A 24,292-nucleotide genomic window follows, 5' to 3' on the forward strand; every position below is an offset into this window, starting at 1 on the left:
CTAGAAAGAGTACCCATTCCTCAGACTAAGGAAATCCCAAAGCATGTGACTGGATTAACAGAGTGTAGTTAGATTATGTTGTGGTTTGAATCAGATGTCCCCCATAAACTCATGCATTCTGAATGTTTGCTCCCCAGGTTATGGTAGTTTGGGAGATAGAGCCTTACTAGAGAATGTGTGTTATTGAGGTTGGCCTTAGAGGTAAGATGAAGTCATTATCATGTCCAGTTGTCTGTCATCTTCTTTGTCAGATGACAAAGAGACCCATCATGTATGAAAGATGACAGTATTATAATTTAGCAGTTGTTAAAATGATCTGTAGCATTCAAGGTTGGTTAAATTAACATCAGTATTCAGAAATACATAGAGGAAGGTAAGTGTTTAAAATCTGACATGCTTTCATATATCCAATCAGACACTAATCATTTGTTAATACTGACATAGTATCAAGTCTGAGGCAGCTCTAAATCCAATAAGCAACATTGAATGTAGTTTTGAAATATGAACCACTTAAATCAGATACATGTTACACTAAACAATGAATTTTTAAAAAGATTAAAAAATTGTATTAAAATTTTTGCAAAATCCCCTCCCACAACCTGCCTTTGCCTCCCCTCCTCATTAAACTTAATTTTTTAAACTTTGCATTCTGTTTCACTGGGAATTTGTTATGCAAATTTTGGATCAACTGTCATAGAGCTTATATTTCAACTAAAACTAAATTTGCTGTGTGAAAAATCTAATCATTTTTTAAAAAACCGATCCCAAAATATAGTTTTTTAAAAGTATTTTTAAAAATGTTTTAAAAAATTTTATTTATTTATTTGACAGCGACAGACAGAGAAAGAGGCAGAGAGAGAGGGAGAGAGAGAGAGAGAGAGGGAGGGAGGGAGAGAAAGGGCATGCCAGGGGCTCCAGCCACTGCAAACGAACTCCAGGTGCGTGCGCCCCCTTGTGCATGTGGCTAACGTGGGTCCTGGGGAATTGAGCCTCAAACTGGGGTCCTTAGGCTTTACAGGCAAGTGCTTAACCGCTAAACCATCTCGTTAGCCCCCCAAATATGCTTTATCTCTCCATTCCTCATCTTCTAAACTTAATGTATTTTGTAGAAATAAAATGAAAAAGGACACTAGGTGTTTAGCATAATGGAATCATGGGGCATAGAAAGTAGAACCTGTTGTACAGTATAACATACTGTTGCCCAATCAAAAATGCTGTCTGTTTAATGATAGCCAATATTCTTTGCTGTGCTGTAGACTTTATGGTGTAAGTTATGTTTTAACCAGTTATTATGAAGTGAATAAATACTGTTTCTGTTTATGTTTTCTCCCCCATTATCTTTATTGGAAAAGAATGACACAAAAGCCAAAAGAGCTTGGACTTCTATGAGCCAGACAGACAATAAGAAAACTATATGCAGAGCAACAAGGAATATGAAGAAAAGGTGAATCAGGGCAGGACCAGTGTGATTTGGAAGATGTCATGCTTATGTCTATGTGCATGTGTGTGCCAAATGTGCAGTTGTCTTCTCTTAGAAGTGATATCTAAGGAGAGGGGAGTTGGGAAACTGAAAGAATAAACCAAGAGAAGATTTGGCTGTTTCCATGCATGGGGAGAAAGATCCTGAGGTAAGCATCAGCCCAGCATGTATTTTTTTGTTGTTGTTGTTGTTGCTGTTGTTCAAGTAGGGTTTCACTGTAGCTCGGGCTGACCTGGAATTCAGTAGGTAGTCTCAGGCTGGCCTTGAACTCACAGCAATCCTATCTCTACCTCCCTCATCCCCCAAGTGCTTGGACAAAAGGCATGCACCACCACACCTAGTTCCTAGTGTGTTTTATTAACAGAAGGACACTCTGACTGGAGCAACATGAACCAAGGGAGTGGTGGTAGAACATGAGGTCAAGGGGGCAGGCCCATCCATGGCCATGATGAGAAAACTGCTTCTATTCTCAGATGAGAAGGAAAAGCATGTGAGTTGTTGATACCAGGTAAGTAAAAAGAATTCCTTTGGGTAAAGAAAACAATGTAAGAGGGAGATAGCAGAAATGAGAACAAGTGAAAGGAAAACAATTAGAAAGCAACTGCACTAATGCAGACAAGAGAAAGTGGCTGATTACATCTGCTTACTGGGGTCAGAGGTTCAGTTGTAGTCCTTCCCTCAGCACATTAAGGCTTTTGCTCCTCAGAGACACAGAAGAGTGGTGCTCACAGAGTAGACCACAGTAACCCACTGACACTATACCTACACTCATTGCTCCTAATGATGAAAACCTAATCTATAGAGGCAAAGCAACTAAACAGTGGCCTGAAGCAATCAGTGGAGACAGGTATACTTACTAGCCTCAGCTTTTGACTTGAAGGAAGATGAGGAGCATCTATATGAAGACATAATGAATATTATAGCAGGTATCTTCTCTTCATCAGGACAAAACACTCAATCAGAAGCAGTCTATGAAAGGAAAGGGTCTATTTCTGGATTACAGTTTCAAGGGGAAGTTTCATCACAGTGGGGAAAGCATGGTAAGAGCAGACATCTGGGCATAACAATTATACAGCAGCAGAGAGGAAGCCATAAAAGTGAGTTGCAGTGGAGCTACAGTACTAAATCACAAGGTCTGTCCCCAGTGACACACCTCCTCCAACAGTCACACATGAGGCTATGGGGGGCAATTCTTTTTCACAATTTTTATTAACATTTTCCGTGATTATAAAAAATATCCCATGGTAATACCCTCCCCGCCCCGGCACTTTCCCCTTTGAAATTCTATTCTCCATCATATTACCTCCCAGTTTCAATCATTCTACTTACATATATACAATATCAACCTATTAAGTACCCTCCTCCCTTCCTTTCTCTTCCCTTTATGTCTCCTTTTTAACTTAATGGTCTCTGCTACTAAGCAGAAGCCCAATCATCTGTAGCTAGGATCCACATATGAGGGAGAACATGTGGCGCTTGGCTTCTGTGCCTGGGTTACCTCACTTAGTGTAATCCATTCCAGGTCCATCCATTTTCCTGCAAATTTCATAACTTCAGTTTTTCTTTACCGCTGAGTAGAACTCCATTGTATAAATGTGCCACATCTTCATTATCCACTCATCAGTTGAAGGACATCTAGGTTGGTGCCATTTCCCAGCTATTATAAATTGAGCAGCAATAAACATGGTTGAGCATGTACTTCTAAGGAAATGAGATGAGTCCTTTGGATATATGCCTAGGAGTGCTATAGCTGGGTCATATGGTAGATCAATCTTTAGCTGTTTTAGGAACCTCCACACTGATTTCCACAATGGCTGGACCAGATTGCATTCCCACCAGCAGTGTAGAAGGGTTCCTATTTTTCCACATCCCCGCCAACATTTATGATCATTTGTTTTCATGATGGTAGCCAATCTGACAGGAGTGAGATGGAATCTCAATGTAGTTTTAATCTGCATTTCCCTGATGACTAGTGACATAGAACATTTTTTAGATGCTTGTATGCCATTCGTATTTCTTCCTTTGAGAATACTCTATTTAGCTCCATAGCCCATTTTTTGATTGGCTTGTTTGAGTCCTTATTATTTAACTTTTTGAGTTCTTTGTATATCCTAGATATTAATCCTCTATCAGATATATAGCTGGCAAAGATTTTTTTCCCATTCTGTAGGTTCCTCTTTGCTTTTTTCACTGTGTCCTTTGCAGTGCTAAATCTTTGTAATTTCATGAGGTCCCAGTGATTAATCTGTGGTTTTATTGCCTGAGCAATTGGGGTTGTAATCAGAAAGTCTTTGCCAAGACCAATATGTTGAAGGTTTTCCCCTACTTTTTCCTCTAGCAGTTTCAGAGTTTCAGGTCTGATGTTAAGGTCTTTAATCCATTTAGACTTAATTCTTGTGCATGGACAGAGAGAAGAATCTATTTTCATCCTTCTGCAGATATATATCCAGTTTTTCCAACACCATTTGCTGAAGAGGCTGTCTTTTCTCCAATGAGTATTTTTGCCATTTTTATCAAATATCAGGTGGCTATAGCTACCTGGATTTACATCTGGGTCCTCTATTCTGTTCCACTGATCTACATGTCTGTTTTTGTGCCAGTACCATGCTGTTTTTGTTACTATGGCTCTGTAGTATAGGTTAAAATCAGGTATGGTGATACCACCAGCCTCATTTTTTTGCTCAGTATTATTTTAGATATTCGAGGGTTTTTTTGTGATTCCAAATGAATTTTTGGATTGTTTTTTCTATTTCCATGAAGAATGTCTTTGGAATTTTGATAGGGATTGCATTAAATGTGTAGATTGCCTTTGGTAAGATTGCCATTTTCACAATATTGATTCTTCCAATCCAGGAACAAGGGATGTCTCTCCACTTTCTAGTGTCTTCTGTAATTTCTCGCTTGAGTGTTTTAAAGTTCTCATTGTAGAGTTTCTTTACTTCCTTGGTTAGGTTTATTCCAAGGTACTTTTTTTTTTTTTGATGCAATTGTGAATGGGAGTGATTCTCTGATTTCATCCTCTGTGTCTTTGTTGTTAGCATATATGAAGGCTACTGATTTCTGTGTATTTATTTTGTATCCTGCTACATGGCTGTAGGTTTTTATCAGCTCTAACAGTTTGCTAGTAGAGTCTTTAGGGTCCTTTATGTATAGAATCATGTGGGGGGGGGGGGTAGGGAGCCCCAGCTGCTCTGGTTCTCTCGCTGTTCCACACATTCTTCTGCCTTGTGATCTGCTCCTCCATTGTTCACTGCTGCTCTCCCTGCATGCTTCTTTTCTTTTCTTTCTTTCTTTTTTTTTTTTTGGTTTTTCAAGGTAGGGTCTCATTCTAGCCCAGGCTGACCTGGAATTCACTATGGAGTCTCAGGGTGGCCTTGAACTCACGGCGATCCTCCTACCTCTGCCTCCCAAGTGCTGGAATTAAAGGTGTGTGCCACCACGCCTGGCTCCCTGCATGTTTCTTGAGAGTGGAAGCTCCCCTCACCTGGCTTTTCCTGCAGCTCGAGCAGAGCCTGGAGGCCATGTGGGGCATTTTATATTCCAACCATCTTAAGTGTCAAACAGGTTAAATGAATGAAGATAATACATCATGCGTAAAGCAAATATAACAATGTTTATAGCATATCTTTTGCTTTACAGTTATTTTTCACTCATTGAGAGCAATTAAAATAATTTTTATAGCTTTATGAGCATCTATTCATGATCCAAAGTCTTCACTGAATTAGAAACAGAAAGGAATTTCCTTAGTCTAATAAGAGGTCTTTAGAAGCCTATAATTTTCATGACATCATCTGCAATACTGAAACCAAGTGTTTTGTTTCTAAGTCTGGAACAAGACAAGGATGCTCTAAGTTCTTACTATGTATTAAGGCCAAATAGCCTGTACAGAAATTCTATGAGATGTTCACAGGAAAAAAAAAATTAAGTAAGAAGAACATTAACATAACCTCACATCTTAAAAAAATCAAGTCAATAGAAAACTGGGTCATTTGATGATGAGCTTTTTAGATACAATAGCAAACACATGATGTATAGAAGGAACAAGTTGATAAATTGGATTTTATCAAAATTCATTTCTTGTGAAAGACACTTTCTATATTTCTTTGTGTATATATTCATATGTATGTGTGTATGGGTGCATGCATGGCACAGCACATGTGTGGAGGTAAGTGAGGTTGTCTGTACTTCACCTTCTTTGAGGAAGGGTCTTTTGTCACTGCGAAATAAGGTCGGCCTATGAGCTTTTGGTCAGTTTTTACAAGGGTGCCTGTGAATTGAAGCTAGGTCAGCAGGCTTCGCAAAAAAGTTTCTTTAATGGCTGAGCCATCCCACCAGCTTCTGTGAGGATACTTTAAAGAAAATAAGTTCTTGGGTCATAGACTGAAAATACATTTCTTTTTTTTTTTTCTCTTGATCTTTTATTGAAATATATTCTTATGCTTCTTAGCTAGCTGGGCATTCCACTGCCCCACTGTTGATGTCGTCTATGATATCATGTGGGTGGCGGCCATCCACATTGCATCCCACAGACTGTGCAGTGCCCAGGATCTCTTTGATGGTTCCAGAAAGTTCTCTGGCCAAAGACCGGTGGCGCATCTGTCGGGCAATGTTGACAATCTCATCAAAAGAAATATTGCCACTGTGTTTAATGTTTTTCTGCTTCTTTCTGTCTCTTGGTGGCTCCTTGAGGGCTTTGATGATCAGGGCAGAAGCAGAAGGCACCACTTCAATCTGAGCCTGTCTGTTCTGAATGGTCAGCTTCACTGTAATCCTCAGACCCTTCCAATCACCGGTTGCCTTGGCGATGTCATCACCAACTTTTTTTGGAGACAGACCCAGGGGACCGATCTTGGGGGCCAGAGCAGATGTGGCGCCGACCTCGCCTCCGGTGCACCTGAGGTACACCACTTTGATCTCGTTGGGGTCGAACTTAGGCGGCATGGTGGAGGCGGCTGGTGTCGGATGAACCCGGATTTGGGACGACCGAAGAAAGTTGCACCTTAGCCTCCTCCGAGCCGAAAGACGAAAGCTGAAAATACATTTCTTAAACTGCATGTCTAATAAATGATTTGTATAGCAAGTACATAAATACTCTTAAGACACAATGATGAGAAAACAACTAGTTAGAAAATGAACAAGTGCCTTAAACTGACACCAAGGAAAGTATATAGATAGCAAAAATATATGATGTTCAATATCACTTTTTAGGGAAATGCATATTTAAACCTCAAGTAGATACCTACACAATAAATAAAATAATTTTCAATGCTTTATTTATTTATTTGAAAGCAGGGAGAAAGAGAGCATATGGGAGCATCAGGGCCTCTTACCACTGTAAACAAACTCCAGATGCATATGCCACTTTGTGCTTCTGGATTTATATAAGTATAGGGAATTGAACCTAGTCTGGAAGGCTTTGCAAGCAAATGTCTTCAACCACTGAGGCATCCCCCAGCCCTAAAATAAAAAAAATTTTAAATGGGCAATACCAAATGAAGATGAAAAATAAGTAGAGTTCTCACTGATTGCTTTTAAGAACATAAAACTGTTAGACACTATGGAAGTTTGACAGTTTCTTATATATTTATATGTATACATAAAATGTATATAAATATATATTTACCAAATAGCCCCAAAATCCTACTCCTGGTTACTCACTGGAATGAGTATAAAAATGTATGCACACAAATGCTATAGCTATATTCATAATTGTTTAAATTGGAAACAATGAAAATATCCTTCAATGAGTAGCACAATGGATTAACACTCTAAAGTGGATTCCTACTCTGTGTTGGGCCTTGAGAGGCCCGGACATGAGGCCTAGTGGAACTTCCTGAGCCTAGCTAAAATTTGGCGACCTGCCTCTGGCCAGCTATGACGCAGTAGGGTGCCGAATTGCCTCTGGCTTGCTACTTCCACGTAGGAAGTTAGAGTTCCCACGCGCGCTTAGAACCAATCATCTCAAAAGTCATGGTATGCTCTTGGCCCTTACACCTTATCCCCTCCTGAGATCCCCGCCTTCATTCTCAACACTATATAAACACCTGCTTGTTACAAGAAAGCAAGTTCCTGCTTTGATGAGACTCTGGCTCAGTGGTGTGTTCCTGGCCTTCCACACTCACCCTCCTCCTCAACCCCTTAGGAGGAACCAGTGGGCCTGGTTCTTCCTCAGCACTACCTGCTGGGGGAGCCCAGCAACTCTGCAATAAAAAGAAACTATTGACTTGCCAAATTAGGGGGACAATGAATGCTAGTTAATCCTGAAACATTTGCATAAAGGCTATCAGGAAGACCACTGACTCCTCATGCATAGTGAAAATTAAGACAGACTAGTCTCATGCCTGCCTGCTGAGTCAATATTCCTTAGAATATAATGACAAAGCAAGCTAATCGAATGGTATCACTACTTATGTAGTGTAACAATTGGAGAACAGGGAAAGTTCCCCACTTCCTTCTATGAAGCTAGTATCACCCTAATACCAAGCCAGGCAAAGATGTCACAAGAAAATAAAACTATAGGCCTATTTCCCTGATGAACTTAATACAAAGATACTGAACAAAATCTTTGCAAACCAAATCAAACAAGACACTAAAAGCATTCTCCACCTTGATCAAGTAGGCTTCATCCCAATGAATGCGGGGGTGGTTCAACATATGGAAATCTGTCAATGTGATACACCACATAAATAAGCTTAAACACACACACACACACACACACACACACACACACACACAAAACACAAAACACATGAACATTTTGATAGATGCAGAAAAGGCCTTTGACAAAAATACACCACCACTTTATGATCAAAACATTGGAGAGAATTGGCATGGATGGTTTATATCTCCACATAATTAAGGCTATATATAAAGCTCCTAAAACCCAAATAATACTTAATGGATAGAGACTGAAACAATTCCCATTGAGATCAGGAGCAAGATGGGGTGTCCAGTCTCACCTCTGCTCTTCAATATAGTACTGGAAGTCCTAGCTCAAGTAATAAGACTGGAGAAAGAACTAAAAGGGATACAAATTGGAAAGGAAGAAGTTAGCTCTATTCACAGATGACATGATTATGTACATAAGAGATCCGGGAGCCTCCACCTCAAAACTCTTAAAGGTGATTAACTCCTTCAGTAAAGTAATAGGATACAAAATCAATGCACAAAAATCTGTAGCCTTTCTATGTGCAAAAGACAAAGAAAGAAATAAGTGACATTGTCCCATTGTAAATAGCAACAAAAAAAATACATTGGAATAACATTAACCAAGGATGTGAAAGACCTATACAATGAAAACATAAAAAACACTCAAAAAAGAAATTGAGGCGGAAACTGTGGGGCTGGTGGCCTGCGGCGGACACAGTTGGGAGGCACTGGCTAGAGCAGGAGCAGTGTTTCCAGACCGGCCAGAGGAGGCAGCCTGAGAAGGAGGATAAACTGACAGCAGGGAGGGCCAGCATGCCCACGCTGCTGCATCTCGCCTGGCCGCTGCTCCTGGGCGCCACGCTGACATTTGGGGCACTCCGGCGGGTGCTCTACCACTTGCCCCTGCCCCCGCACATGCGCACCGACCCCCTGCGCACCTGGCGCTGGCATAACCTGCTCCTCTCCTTTGCACACTCCGTTGTGTCAGGGATCTGGCAGGCCCCAGAAATGCTGGTGGAGATTGAAATGGCCTGGTCACTTTCTAGCTATTTGCTCGTTTGCTTCTCAGCAGGGTACTTCATTCATGACACCGTGGACATCATGATTAGTCGTCAGGCTTGAGCTTCTTGGGAGTATCTTGTTCATCATATCATGGCCATGGGTGCCTTTTTCTCTGGCATATTTTGGAAACGCTTTGTTGGCGGGGGTGTTCTAACACTACTGGTGGAAGTCAGCAACATCTTCCTCACCTTGCACATGATGATGAAGATCAACAATGCCCAGGATCTCCTCCTCTACCGGATCAACAAGTATGTCAACCTGGCCATGTACTTTCTCTTCCACCTGGCTCTTCAGGCCTACCTCACCAAGTTCTTCCTGCAGTATGCAGGCCCGAGGACCCTGGGCACCTTTTTGTTGGGCATCTTGCTCATGTTGGATGTGATGATCCTTATCTACTTTTCCCACCTTCTGCGCTCTGACTTCTGCCCTGATCTTGTTCCTAGTCACCAGCACAAAGACAAGTTCTTGACTGAATGAAATACAGAGCTTTGGACATAAGGGAAGGACAAGCCCAGCCAAGAACAGCCTCCTGAATAAAGTGGGACTCTGCCTCAAGCCTGGGTGTCCTCTGGGACCAGCCTCTCCACCTTGCACCTACACCCACACTATTGAAAACACTAATGAAAGCACTCCTCTGAAGTTCTCTTTTCTTGGGCAAGGGGTAGGGAAGCAGACCAACCAGTTGGACGTGGTAGATGGGTAAAGACATGGTGCCATTAGAAAACCAGCCAACCCACACTGCCCTGAAATAGATGCTAACAACCATTCTAAAATAACCCCTGTCTGTGCTCCTTCAAACTCTGGTATTGGTTTCACAGCTTCCACAGTCCAAACATAAAGGAAGGAACTCTTGTTTAAAAAAGAAAGAAAGAAAGAAAGAAAGAAAGAAAGAAAGAAAGAAAGAAAGAAAGAAAGAGAAAGAAAGAAAGAAAGAAAGAAAGAAAGAAAGAAAGAAAGAAAGAAAGAAAGAAATTGAGGAGGACTTGAGAAAATGTAAAGACCTCCCATGTCCCTGGATAGGCAGAATTAACATTGTGAAAAATGGCAATCTTACCAAAGGCAATATACAGATTTAATGCAATACCAACAAAAATACAAACATTGTTCTTCACAGAGATAGAAAAAAATGATCTCAAACTTCCTGTGGAAAGGCAGGAGGCCTCAGATATCCAAGCATATCCTCAGCAAAAGAAACACCTCTGGACCATACCTAATCTAAAGCTATATGATAAAGCCATAGTGATAAAACTAGCATGGTACTGGCATAAAAACAGGTGTATAGACCAATGGAACAGAATTGAGGACACAGACTTAGGATCACATAACTATAGCTACTTGATATTTGACTAAGGCCCTAATAATATAGGCTGTAAAAAAGACAGCATCTTTAACAAATGGTGCTGGACAAACTGGATAACCATATGCAGGAAATTGAAATTTGATTCGCACATCTTGCCAGGCATAAAAATCACATCCAAATGGACCAAAGACCTCAATATAAGACCAGAAAATCGGCTACTACTGGAAAAAAAAAAAGGAGGAAGTTTCCATGATATAGGAAGGGGAAAAGACTTCCTGAACAAAATACCAGCAGCTCAGAAACTTAAACAATCATTTAACCATTGGGATCTCATGAAGCTGAAAAGTTTCTCCACAAACAAACATACAATATGCAGAGCCGATAGATTATCCACAGAATGGGAGAAAATATTTGCTGGCTATCCAACTGACAGAGGCCTAATTTCTAGAATCTACAAAGATCAAAAATCTAAACAATAAAAAGTCAAACAACCTACTCACAAAATGGGGCAAAGAACTGGACAGGCAGTTCTCAGAGGAAGAAATACAAATGGCAAACACACTTAAGAAAATGTTCATCATCTCTAATCATCTGGGAAATGCAAATTAAAACAACTATGAGATTCCACTTTAACCCGGATAGAATACATTAAAAAATCAAATGAAAATAAATATTGATGTGGATGTGAAGAAATAGGAATGCTCATCCACTGTTGGTGAGCATCTAAGATGGTATAACCACTTTGGAAAGCAATAAGGACACTCCTAAAATGGTTGACTATAGAGCCAACAGATCCAGTTATTCCCTTACTGGGCATTTATTCTAAAATCTCCATGCCTCAGTTCAGAGAGATTTTCTCAACCATGTTTATAGCTACTCAATTTATAATAGCTAAGAGCTGGAATCAACCCAGATGTCCATCATTAGATGAATGGATAACCAAGATGTCGTATATCTACACGATGGAATTATACACAGTTGTAAGGAAAAAATGACACAATGAAATTTGAAGAAAAATGTTCAAACCTGAAACAGATCATTCTCATTGAACTCACCCAATCACAGAAAGGTGATTGCTGCATACTCTCACTCATCTATGGTTCCTATGCTGACACATCTCGACATGCATCTCAAGGACCAGACAATAGGGTGGGTGGGGTGGCAGGGGAGGGTAAGGGTGAGGTAGGAAATACAAAACAGGACCCAAATGGCAATGGTACCATAAAATTCTACATCCTAAAAGACAGACTAAATGATTGAACCTTCATCAGGTCCTTAGAGGGAACATCTGTATCATGAGACCCTGGAGAACGTATGATGAAGACTGACCTTAATCTTTTCCTCTCTCTCTCTCTTCTGTCTCTTACATATTATCTATCCATTTCTTTTTATATATTTTATTTATTTATTTATTTGTTTCAGAGCAACAGACACAGAGAGAAAGAGGGAGAGAGGGAGAGAGAGAGAGAGAAAGAGAGAGAGAATAGGCACACCAGGGCCTCCAGCCCCTGCAAACGAACTCCAGATGCATGCACCCCCTTGTCCATCTGGCTAACGTGGGTCCTGGAGAATCAAGCCTTGAACCAGTGTTCTTAGGCTTCACAGGCAAGTGCTTAATCATCTCTCAAGCCCTTACACATCTTTTTCTTCCTTATTTTCTTTGGCATTGACCTGTAACTCACAGTACCAGCATGTGGCTAACATCCAGTGAGCTGTTGATCAGAGATCTACAAGGTTTTCCAAAAGAAGACAGGTTTCTGTCAGAGTACTTGATGACCCACCAAAAGTTACTGGTAAGACCCTACTGCTGAAGACTCCATATGCTGATGGTACAGAACATGGAGTGACCTGGCTGGAACCTGGAAGAGAGTCAGTCCCCAGACAGTTAGCTTGTCTAGTGCCAGAAGGTGCTGCTTAGTGACTGGGGGGAAATGATCAACATCTATCCAAGCAAATTGTTTAAGCTACTCAGCAGCAAACAAACTGAGTTGATGCTCAAGTGCAAGTGCAATAGTGTCACACAGCCATGGTGGGAAACCAACTGCTCTTGATTTGGCTAACTGATCTGCTCCATGGAATGGAACCCATAGGTGGAGTTGGGAAACAGGTCATCACTATATCCAAAAATGAGCCCCTTTTCCATTATCAAGCCCATCAATCATGGGCTACAAGAGGGCCTACACCTGTTAGCTTCTCTCTAAAAAAACAATGATTATCCTATTTACATGGCACTGTCTTCCTCTCCATTGGAGAATTTGCTTCTTTGTTTCAGATGGACACAGGTTCTAAGGAGGGAACCAGCCCATCACATCTCAAAAGGGCCCTATCTGAAACAAAGAGTAATTGGGGAAATAAGCAAGATTTCTGCTTTCTTGGTGAATCTAGTACCAGCACAAGGGTGAAGGAGATAGACACAGAGAATACTCAACTCCTACCAAACTAGATGTCCAGAGACACAGAGGTTCCCAAGATCTCATCACTGAAGCAGACCTAAAATGAACCCAACATGGCTCAGGGAAATTTGCGGAAGAGGGATCAGAAAGAATGTAGAGCTAGACATTGGGTCATTATGTACAGAAATATTGCCTCTTACCCATAAGTGATGGCTATCCCCACAATGCATGACCCATATTCCCCAATGAGGAGGGTCCCTGAAGAGGGGGGAAGGAATGGAGGAGGCTAACAATGGCACCAACATGACTATATGCACTGTGTACATAACTAATAAAAAATTAATTAAGAAAAGACAATGTAAATATTTAGAAGACAAAAAGTTTTCATTCTCCATATTTTTCTCACCTTAATTGTTCATATAATTTAGACTTTACTCTTTGTATTAACTTGATTAATGTATTTATATTGCCACATGCCAAATCAAAGGTAAAATTGAGCTATACCTATATTTCCTACTTTTAAACTCTGACTACTTAAAAAATTGAATGTTTATCAAAATCAAGATTCATTTTGATGAGTTTTTGTTTATTTAAATTTTATCCAAATGTAACATAAAAGTCAAAAATATGAAATTAGTATAACTGACCTTCTGAATTTTCAAAAAAAAGGTGGGTGGGGGGGGAATCTCGTGGGATTGCTGGCCCTGGGAAGACAGACAATCAGAATGCAGACAGTCTATTTATAATTAGCCACAGGGACAAAAACCATAAAATCAGAAGTTAGGAGAAAAAAGCTGTTAAGTTTCTGATTATATTTAAAGATCAAAAAAGGATGACATAAGTATATTATTAAATTAAAAAAAATTTTACAGGTCAAAATTCAGGTTTTCTTAAATATGATTCTGATCTTCATATTTATAAAATGTTTGATTGTCTATTTATGACAATAGCTCTCTTACATGTTACTCTAGTTTTTTTTTTTTTTTTTTTTTTCCGAGGTTTGGTCTCACTCTAGCCCAGACTGACCTGAAATTCACTATGTAGTCTCAGGGTAGCCTTGAATTCATGGCACTCCTCCTACCTCTGCCTCCCAAGTGCTAGGATTAAAGGCATGCGCCACCATTCCTGACTTACTCTACTTTTATACTAATGTTCACAAAATAGTTTACAAATAAATTTTTATATTAAATGATATACTTAAAGCATATGGCTAAATATACCCAAATACTTAATTTACATGTTTCCAATAGATAAAGTCTTCATTTTGTTTGATAAAACATATGCTTCTCTGTTTTAAACAATAGATTTCTTACATACTCTGCTGTTATATGTTCTCCCATTAGATAAAAAGTTCTTTAATAAAATTTTATTCTAGGGCTGGAGGGATGACTTAGCAGGTAAAACACTTGCCTACAAAGGCCAAAGGACACAGGTTCAATTCTCCAGGACCCATGTAAGTCAGATATACAAGATAGTACATGTGTCTGGAGTTTGTTTGCCATGTCTGGAGGCCCTGGCATGCCCACTCTCCCTCTCTCTCTTTCTCTCAAATAAATAAGTGAAAAAGAAAAAAATATTATTCTAATAGATACACAAAACGTTATAAAGAAAGATATTTAAATGCTCAACACAAGTGCAAAAATGTGTGAGGATGTAAACAGTAAGATTTTTAAAAAGATGGCCCTCGTCTTGGTTGCCTGAACTGTAGAGTATGTGGGCTGGCGTGGCATAGAGTGAGTAGGCCAGATCCCTGCTTCCCTATGCCTCCCAGTTCCCTGTTCCAGATGGTGAGCGAGCATAGCACAGAGTGAGTAGGCCAGATCCTAGTTTCCTGGCTCCTTCTAGTTTCCTGTGCTGAATGGTGTGCAGGCAGGTGCAGCAATGAGTGAGTAGGCCAGAACCCTGTTTTCTGACTCCTCCTAGTTCCCTGGTCCCTGTAGATCCCATTGTGCCTTGTTTGAGGAGACCTGGTCCCTGTATAGGCTGTAGAATCAGGCCTTTTGCTCTGGTATCCTGAGTGGCCACTGGGAACCAATGTCCTTGTTCATCTGAGTCAGAAGGTGCATGGGCAAAAGGACACAAATATGCTTCCTCCTCAATAAAATAAAGAGTATCCCTGAAATGCGTAGACCAGAATGAAAAAAAAAAAAACTGCCAACAAAAGACAGAAAACTGAGAGAGATCTTGCTCAAGGATGCATAGTCCTACAATGGAAGCCTCCAATGAAATCATAGAAAACTGGACTTCCAGCCAAGATGGCAACCGCCTAACTGTGCTGCATAGCCCTGGGACAAGGCAGGGCAAGGCATTAAGGGTTCACTGGGTCTTTTAGCAGAGAGAAATCTCTAATAGATTGCCAGTGGGAGGGCACAGAGGGGAAAAAAACAGGGAATCACTGATTCCCTTGCTCACAGGTCGCCCGAGTCCCCTAACCCTCCAAGCAGCTGCCTTACCCAAAGTCCCACTTAAGGATATCACTGCACTTACTGTAGGAAAGGGGACCCAGACCAACATAATTCCACTGTCTCACTGCACAGGGGTGATCACCCTGCTCCACACACCCCCATCCATGCATGACCTTGGGCAGGCTCCGCCCACCAGCCTGCTGGAGCTCAGGCTATATTTTCCCACCACAGGCACTGCTGATAATCCCTTGTGCAAGTTTAGCTTGCTCCCTCTGCCCATTTGTTCACTTACTGTTCCAGCTGCCGCCCATTCACGCATGAGCCCAGGCTCATTCTACCTGCCTAGCCTACCTGAGCTCTGGTGCAAGCCCCTCCCTGTCTGCTGTGCTAGCTGGCCACCATTGTCCTGTTGCGGGAGAACTCAGACTGCTTCTTGGTCCCAGTGTTCTGCCACACGTGAGTTTAGGCTGCTGTGGTGCTTGGTGCTTCAGCGTCCCTCTGACCACCAGTGCAGGCAGCTTTGGCGCATCACTGTGTAAGAGCTCAGGCTGCTTTGGCATTCCTCTAAGTGAGAGCTCAGAGAGCTTGGCATTTGCCTCAGGCGGCTTTAGCTTCCCACTGTGCTTAAGCTCAGGCTGATCCACCATCTATGTTCTAGCTCAAGACCACACAGCCCTTCTGCTTGCCTGCCAGCCAGCCCAGGCCAGGTCCCCCAAAAGGCACCACTTCCCCTGTCCATACAGACCACAGTCCTACTCTCCCTGCTCATACACTGTGATGGGCCAACTACAGTGCAAAATAAATAACATGAAAAATCAAATGCAGGAAAATCCAGTTAGATTACATAGTCCTACAATAAACATCTCTAATCAAAACATAGAAGAGTCATTAGGATCAGAACACCAAAATGAAGCTATGAGCAATGCAACCCTGACCAAGCTACTGGTAGAACTTGCAGAAAAGCAACAAAGGACAGATAATTGTGTGGATGCTACAATCACTAGACTAGACCTAATAGATAAGAAAATGGAAGGAATTCAAAGAGAGTTAAGAGCTATGAAGGGGAGTGAAAAAAAGAGGACCTCAAAAATCAGTTGGCGATGCTAAATGAAGACATAAAGAAATGCAAGGATGAATTCCAAGAAGCATCAAGAAAATCAGAAAATGATATAAAAAGGGAGCTTGACAGAGGGATGGAAACTATACATAGAAAAGTAGTAGAAAATTCAAACCTACTTGAACAAGTCCAAAACTCTCTAGAAGCTCTCAAGAATAGAGTCAGCCATGTAGAGGATAGAAACTCCGATCTAGAAGACAAGATGGAAAAAACAGTTCTAGAGTTCAAAAATTTCAATAAGTTCAAAAGTTTCTGAGAACAGAAAATGAAGGAATTGTGGGATACCCTTAAGCATCCTAATATCAGGATCACTGGAATACCAGAAGGAGAAGAAATTCAGACCAAAAGCATGGAGAATTTATATATGGGGAACAAAATAATAGAAGAAAACTTCCCCACTCTCTCAAAAGAAAGGCCCATCAAGATACAAGAAGTGAGAGCCGAGAATGGGAGCTGAGCGTAGCATCTGAGCTATACACCGATCTCCTCTCCTCTCCTCATCTATTCCCTTCTCTTCTCTTCTCTTCTCTTCTCTTCTCTTCTCTTCTCTTCTCTCTCTCTCTCTCTCTCTCCCTCTCTCCACTTTGCTCACACTGCCTGCCCAGCATGCCTTCCACCATGGACACCTCAGCAAGTTCCAACGTGAACAAAGGCATGTACAAGACCCTGCCTCAGGGTGAGAAAGTCCAAGCCATGTATGTCTGGATCGATGGTACTGGAGAAGGGCTGCGCTGAAAGATCTGCACCCTGGACTGTGAGCCCAAGTCTGTAGAAGAGTTGCTGAAATGGAATTTTGATGGCTTTTAGCACTTTCCAGTCTGAAGGTTCCAACAGTGACATGTAACTCCTCCCAGTTGCCATGTTTCATGACCCTTTCTGCAAGGATCCCAATAAGCTGTTGTTCTATGAAGTTTTCAAGTATAATCAGAAGCTTGTCGAGAGCCATTTAAAGCACACCTGTAAGTGGATCATGGACATCATCAGCAACCAGCACCCCTGGTTTGGAATGGAGCAGGAATACACTCTCATGGAGACAGATGGGCACCCCTTTGGTTGGCCTTCCAATGGCTTCCCTGGGCCCCAAGGCACACATTACTGTGGAGTGGGAGCAGACAAAGCCTATGGCAGAGACATCGTGGAGGCTCACTACTGGGACTGCTTGTATTCTGGAGTCAAGATCACAGGAACAAATGCTGAGGTCATGCCTGCCCAGGGGAAATTCCAAATTGGACTCTGAGAAGGAATCCACATGGGAGATCACCTGTGGGTAGCCCGCCTTATCTTATATCGTGTATGTGAAGACTTTGGTGTGATAGCAACCTTTGATCCTAAGCCCATCCCTGGGAACTGGAATGGTGCAGGCAGCCATACCAACTTTAGCACGAAGGCCATGCAGGAGGAGAATGGCCTGAAGTACATTGAGGAGGCCATCCAGAAACTCAGCAAGTGGTACCAGTACCACATCCATGCCTACGATCCCAAGGGAGGCCTGGACCACGCCTGGTGCCTGACTGGCTTCCATGAGACCTCCAACATCAACGACTTTTCTGCTGGTGTTGCCAACTGCAGTGCTAGCATCCACATTCCCCAGTCTGTCAACCAGGAGAAGAGGGGTTATTTCAAAGACACCAGCGCCCTTATGCCAATTGCGACCCCTTTGAAGTGACAGAAGCCATCATCCGTACACATCTTCTCAATGAGACTGGTGACGAGCCCTTCCAGTACAAAAACTAAGGGGATGATGCTTCCTGTGATTGAGCCCTTCCCAGCTCTTCATCTCACTGCAACTCTCCCTCTCCCAGTTGTCTTAATTATCCTCATTGCTCAAAAGTGGAATTTCAAGGTCTTTTTATTCCTCATGCCCAGTGAACCTTGCTTTCCTTGGTCAGGATAGAGGGGTCAAGTGCTTAATCTCCATGTGCCCAGCACCCATTTTCTTCCTTTCTAATGTGTGGGTGGGGGCAGGGAAAGGTGGTGACTGCTTCTCTGTGGAGATGTCCTTGTCTGGTAGATGTCACTTCCACACAAAGCAGTGTTTGAAGGAGGGGAGAACTTTCTCTAAAGGATAGCTGAAAGGGCAGGTCTGACTACTTATGATGGCATGTCTCCTTGTGGGAAACTTCAATTCTTAAGATTAAACCAACTCTCACAAGTGGTAGTTAAGGAGAAGAGCAAGAACTGTGGGTTAGTTTACCTCTTGTGTTTCTCTTGCTTGGAGCTGCACACACCCTTCATAAACAACAGCTCAGCAGCAACAGATGGCTGTCCTACCTTAAGAGAAGAAAAGTTCTTTACTGCTTGGTCCTCCATTTATAACACAAAGCAAGGTAGTATTTTTATATTTAAATGTAAAAATAAAAAAATTATATAAGGCTTGTGGATATATATGTTTTTCTAAAGAAGAAAATAAACATCCTGGTCACTGGGTGCCAAATGTGAGGTAAATTATTTGGTTCAAGGGTTCCCTTTGTAAGTAAAGGAAGTAGCAGTGGGGAACATAGTACTAGAAAAATTGGTTATTTGGGACTGTTCCTCATTTTACCAGGATTTCCCTGCCCATTTTTTTTCAGGCAATAGGTACACATTACTTGCAGTCTCTGAGCCCCATGCCTAACTCTAGAAGACGCACACACACACTGGTCCACACATGGGTTTAGAATTATGAGTTGGCTGGTCAACATAGTTATTGACAAGGGAGTGTCGGGGTTGTATTTTGGTGGGATTTAGCATGTCACTAAAGCAGGCCTTTTGATATATTAAATTTTTTAAAACAGAACAAGTTTTAGATTTTAACCATATTTGTAGGGTTTCTAAGTATAGTTTTACAGAATTGCCTGTTTGCTTCAACTGTCTTTCCATTTGCTTCCTGGAGGAGCTGGGGTCAGACCTGGAGTTAAAACACTTGTAATTTTGCATCCTAGTATCTTTTACTCCCAGCAAAATGTTCTTGTTTGTTAAAATTCCTAGGGAGTAGTCTTTTTTTTATCATAATAAACACAACCCACCCCATAAATAAAAAGAAAAAGGATACAAAAAGCTAACAGTACCCCAAACAGATTGGACAAGGGGAGAAACTCTCCAAGACATACTGTCATTAAGACTCTAAACATTGACACCAAAGACAAAATCCTAAAAACAGCTAGGGAAAAGCAGTACATCACTTTTAAAGGCAACATTATCAAAATTACTTCAGACTTCTCAATGGAAACACTGAAAGCCAGAAGGACCTGGAATGACATACTGCAAAGTCTAAGAACCTATGGCTTCCAACCCAAACTACTCTACCCAGCAAAAGTATCCCTCATAATAGATGGTGAAAGAAAAACTTCCTATGACAAAACTCAGCTTTACAATTAGATGAACACAAAACAAAATCTACAGAGAGTATTTCACGAAATTCTTCACACAGAAGAATCAAATAATCAACCTCAAATGCCTACAAGAAGCAGATCACAATAACCAAACTCAGAGAAAGCACAAAATCTTTAAAGTCCATGAAAACACCAAACCAACATCACATCAACACCAACACAATATGGCAGGGATCAAATCAAATATCACAATCATTATCCTAAATATTAATGGCCTTAATACACCCATCAAGAGACATAAGCTAACAGGATGAATCAGAAAATTAGACCCCTCAATCTGTTGTCTTCAAGAAACCCACCTCACCACTAAAGACAGACACCTCCTGAGGGTGGAAGTATGGAAAACAATATTCCAAGCAAACGGGAATAAGAAATAAGCAGGTATAGCTATATTTATATCAGATAAAATAGACTTCAAACCAAAAATAATCAAAAAAGACAAATAAGGGAACTTCCTACTTATCAAGGGAACAATCCACTAAGAGGATACTACAATCATAAATCTGTATGCACCAAACAAAGGGGCACCACAGTTCATAAAGCAAAACCCACTTGACAATAAAACAGAAATAACCACCAACATCATCATAGTTGGGGACTTCAATACACCATTATCAGTAATAGACAGATCATCCAAACAGAAACTCAACAGGGAAGTAAGAGAGCTCAACAAAACCATAGATCACTTAGACCTAATGGACATCTGGACATCTACAGAACATTTCATCCCAAATCCACAGACTACACATTCTTTTCAGGAGTACATGGAACATTCTCTAAAATAGGTCATATACTCAGTCACAAAGCCTTCCTCCATGTATTCAGGAAGATTGACATAATTCCGTGTATGATATCAGATCACAATGCTATATTAGAAATTAACAACAAAAGACCCACCAAGAATCACATTGGCTCCTGGAAACTGAACAGCACACTTTTAAACAATAAATGGATAGTGGATAAAATAAAAAATTAAATTGCAAAATTTTTAGAAGTGAATGACAATGAGAACACATCATACCAAACCTTATGTGACACAATGAAAGTGGTCCTCAGAGAAAAATTCATAGCACTCAATGCCTTCATAACAAAGACAGAGAGATCTCAAATTAATAACTTCACCATCCACCTAAAGGCACTGGAAAAGGAAGAAAAATCCAACCCAGAAAGCTTCAGAAGGAAAGAAATATTAAGATCAGAGCAGAAATTAATGAATTGGAAACTAAGAAAACAATTAAGAAAATTGACAAAACAAAGAGCTGGTTCTTTGAAAAAATAAACAAGATTGACAAACCACTGGCCAATTTGATCAAGAAAAAAAAAAAAGAGATGCTTCAAATTAACAAAATTCAAAATGAAAAGGAGAGATCACAACAGACATAAATGAAATTGGGAGAATCATCAGGACTTATTTCAAAAACCTCTACTCCACAAAACTGGATAATGTGGAGGAGATGGATAAATTCTGGGACACCTACTATCTGTCAAAGCTAACCTCAGAGCAGATTAATCTCCTAAACAAACCTATCACGCTCATTGAGATTGAAAAAGTAATAAAAAGCCTCCCCCAGAAGAAGAGTCCAGGACCAGATAGCTTCTCAGCTGAATTCTATCAAACCTTCATGAAAGAACTCAAACCAATATTCCTCAAACTGTGCCACACAATTGGAGAACAGGGAAAGCTATCCAACTCCTTCTATGAAGCTAGTATCACCCTAATTCCAAAACCAGGCAGAGATGCCACAAGAAAAGAAAACTAGCGGGCTATTTTCCTGATGAACTTAGATGCAAAGATTCTGAACAAAATCCTCACAAACCGAATCCAACAACACATCAAAAGCATTATCTGCCTTGATCAAGTGGGATTCATCCCAGGAACATGGGGGTGGTTCAACATATGGAAATCTGTCAATGTAATACACCACACAAACAAGGTTAAACACATGATCATTTCAATAGATGCAGAAAAGACCTTTGACAAAATACAACATCACTTCATGATCAAAACATTGGAAAGAATTGGCATGGTTGGCTCATATCTCAACCTAATAAGGCAATATACAAAGCTCCTAAGGCCCAAATAATATTTAATGGAGACTGTAGGAATTCCTACTGAGATCAGGAACAAGGCAGGGTTGTCCACTCTCACCTTTGCTCTTCAATATAGTACTGGAAGCCCTAGCTCAAGCAATAAAATAGGACAAAGAAGTAAAAGAAGTAATTTGAAAATGAAGAAGTTAAGTTAGCTCTATTTGCTGATTGTATATGTAAGAGACCCAAGAGACTCCATTCCAAAACTCCTGAAGGTGATTAACTCCTATAGCAAAGCAGCAGGATACAAAAGTCAATGCACAAATATCAGTAGCCTTTCTATATGCAAATGACAAAGATACAGAAAAAGAAATAAGGGACATGGTCCCATTTTCAATAGCAACAACAACAACAAAAATACCTTGGAATAACGTTAACCAAGGAAGTGAAAGATCTGTACAACAAAGACATAAAAACACTCAAAAAAAAAAAAAAGTTGAGGAGAACTTGAGAAAGTGGAATGATCTCCCTTGCCCCTTGGTAGAAAGAATTAACATTGTGAAGATGGCAGTCCTACCAAAGGTAATTTACAGAATTAATGCAATTCCAATTAAAATCCCAACATTGTTCTTCACAGAGATAGAAAAAATGATATCAAATTTTATATGGAAAGGTGGAAGGCCTCAGATTTCCAACCACATCCTCAGGAAAAGAAATAACCTCTGGGCGCATCACCATACCTGATCTAAAGCTATATTACAAAGCCATAGTAATAAAAAAAAAAGCTTGCTATTGGCATAAAAACAGGAGTATAGTTCAATGGAATAGACTTGAGGACCCGGACTTTGGGTCAAGTAACTACAACTACTTGATATTTGACAAAGGTCCTAACAATATAGGCTGGAAAAAAAAGAGCATTTTCAACAAATTGTGCTGGACAAACTGGATAACCATATGCAGGAAATTTAAACTTGATCAACACATCTTACCATGCATTATACTCAAGTCCAAATGGATCAAGGACCTCAATATAAGACCAGAAACTTGACTACTACTGGAAGAAAATATAGGAAGAACTTTCCATGATATAGGAATGGAAAAATATTTCCTGAACAAATCCCCAGTAGTTCACAATCTTAGTCACTCAACCAATGGGATCACATGGAGCTGAAGACCTTCTTTACAGACAAGCATACAATAATCAAAGCCAATAGATTATCCACAGAATGGGAGAAAATATTTGCTGATTATTCAACTGACAGAGGCCTAATATCTAGAATCTACAAAGTACTCAAAAACCTAACGAATAAAAAGTCAAACAGCTGACTCACAAAATGGGGCAAAGAGCTGGACAGGCAGTTTACAGAGGAAGAAATACAAATGGCAAACACACACTTAAGAAAATGTTCATCATCCCTAATTATCAGGGAAATGCAAATTAAAACAACTATGAGATTCCACTTTAGCCCAGTAAAGATAGAAAACATCAAAAACTCAAATGAAAATAAATGCTGGTGAGGATGTGGAGAATTAGGAACACTCATCTATTGTTGGTGGGAATGTAAGATGGTAAACCTCTTTGGAAAGCAATATGGAGACTCCTGAAAAAGCTGACTATAGAATTACCAACAGACCCAGTTATTCCCTTACTGAGCATCTACCTGAAAACATTTAAACCACAGTCCAGAGAGATTTGCTCAACCATGTTTATAGCAGCTCAATTCATAATAGCTAAGAGCTGGAATAAACCCAGATGTCCATCACTAGAAGAATGGATAATTAAAATGTGGTGTATCTACACAATGGAATTCTACACAGCAGTAAGAAAGAATGACACAATAAAATTTGAGAAAAAATGGTTGAACCTGGAACAGATCATTCTCAGTGAACTTTCCTAATCACAGAAAGAAAATCGCCGCATAGTCTCACTCATCTGTAGCACCTTACCTGAATCTCCCCAAGATGTTGACATATCCAGCAAGCACCTCGAGGAGTAGACAATAGGGTGGGTGGGGAGGGAGGGAAGGCCAAGAGAGGAGGTGGGAGACACAAATCTAGACCCAAATCACAATGGTAACATAAAATTCTACATGCTAAAAGGCAGACCAAATGGTTGAACCTTCACCAGGCCCTTAGAGAGAACACTTGAGCCACAAGACACTGGAGAGGGTATGATGAAGACTGACCTTAATCCTCTACAGCTTTTCTCCCTCTCTCTTTCAGTCTCTCTTCTAATTATTTTATATTAGTCATCTTTTCCTACCTTTTCTTAGTGGGCACTGACCTGTAACTCCCAGTTCCAGCATGTGGACCCTAATTGCTGAAGACACCATATACAGTTGACACATAAAATGGAATGTGATGGCTGGAAGCTGGAAGAGAGTCAGTCCCCAGATAGTCAGTGCATGTAGTGCCAGAAGGTGCTACATGAGCAACTAGAGTACAATGACCAATATCTGTCCAAGTAACTCATGGTCTAATCTAC

At 40.6% G+C, this 24,292-nt stretch overlaps 1 protein-coding gene and 2 pseudogenes across 1 annotated transcript; 2 read left to right on the forward strand and 1 right to left on the reverse strand.

Moving 5' to 3' along the window:
• Nucleotides 1–5,871: 5,871 nt before the first annotated feature.
• LOC123453718 (60S ribosomal protein L12) lies at nt 5,872–6,472 on the reverse strand. Its single transcript, XM_045131410.1, has one exon. The coding sequence runs from the start codon at nt 6,419–6,421 to the stop codon at nt 5,924–5,926; it is 498 nt and encodes a 165-aa protein (XP_044987345.1). The 5' UTR covers nt 6,422–6,472; the 3' UTR covers nt 5,872–5,923.
• Nucleotides 6,473–8,941: 2,469 nt separating this feature from the next.
• LOC101609321 lies at nt 8,942–9,667 on the forward strand (annotated as a pseudogene).
• A 7,356-nt stretch (nt 9,668–17,023) lies between these two features.
• Nucleotides 17,024–18,139, forward strand: LOC101609609 (annotated as a pseudogene).
• Nucleotides 18,140–24,292: the final 6,153 nt, after the last annotated feature.

The sequence above is a fragment of the Jaculus jaculus genome, chromosome 12 (assembly GCF_020740685.1).
Source record: "Jaculus jaculus isolate mJacJac1 chromosome 12, mJacJac1.mat.Y.cur, whole genome shotgun sequence".
In the NCBI taxonomy this organism is placed as follows: Eukaryota; Metazoa; Chordata; class Mammalia; order Rodentia; family Dipodidae; genus Jaculus; species Jaculus jaculus.

What these genes read in the sequence shown, in the direction of transcription:
- LOC123453718 (XM_045131410.1), bottom strand. Translation starts at nt 6,421, where the DNA reads ATGCCGCCTAAGTTCGACCCCAACGAGATCAAAGTGGTGTACCTCAGG.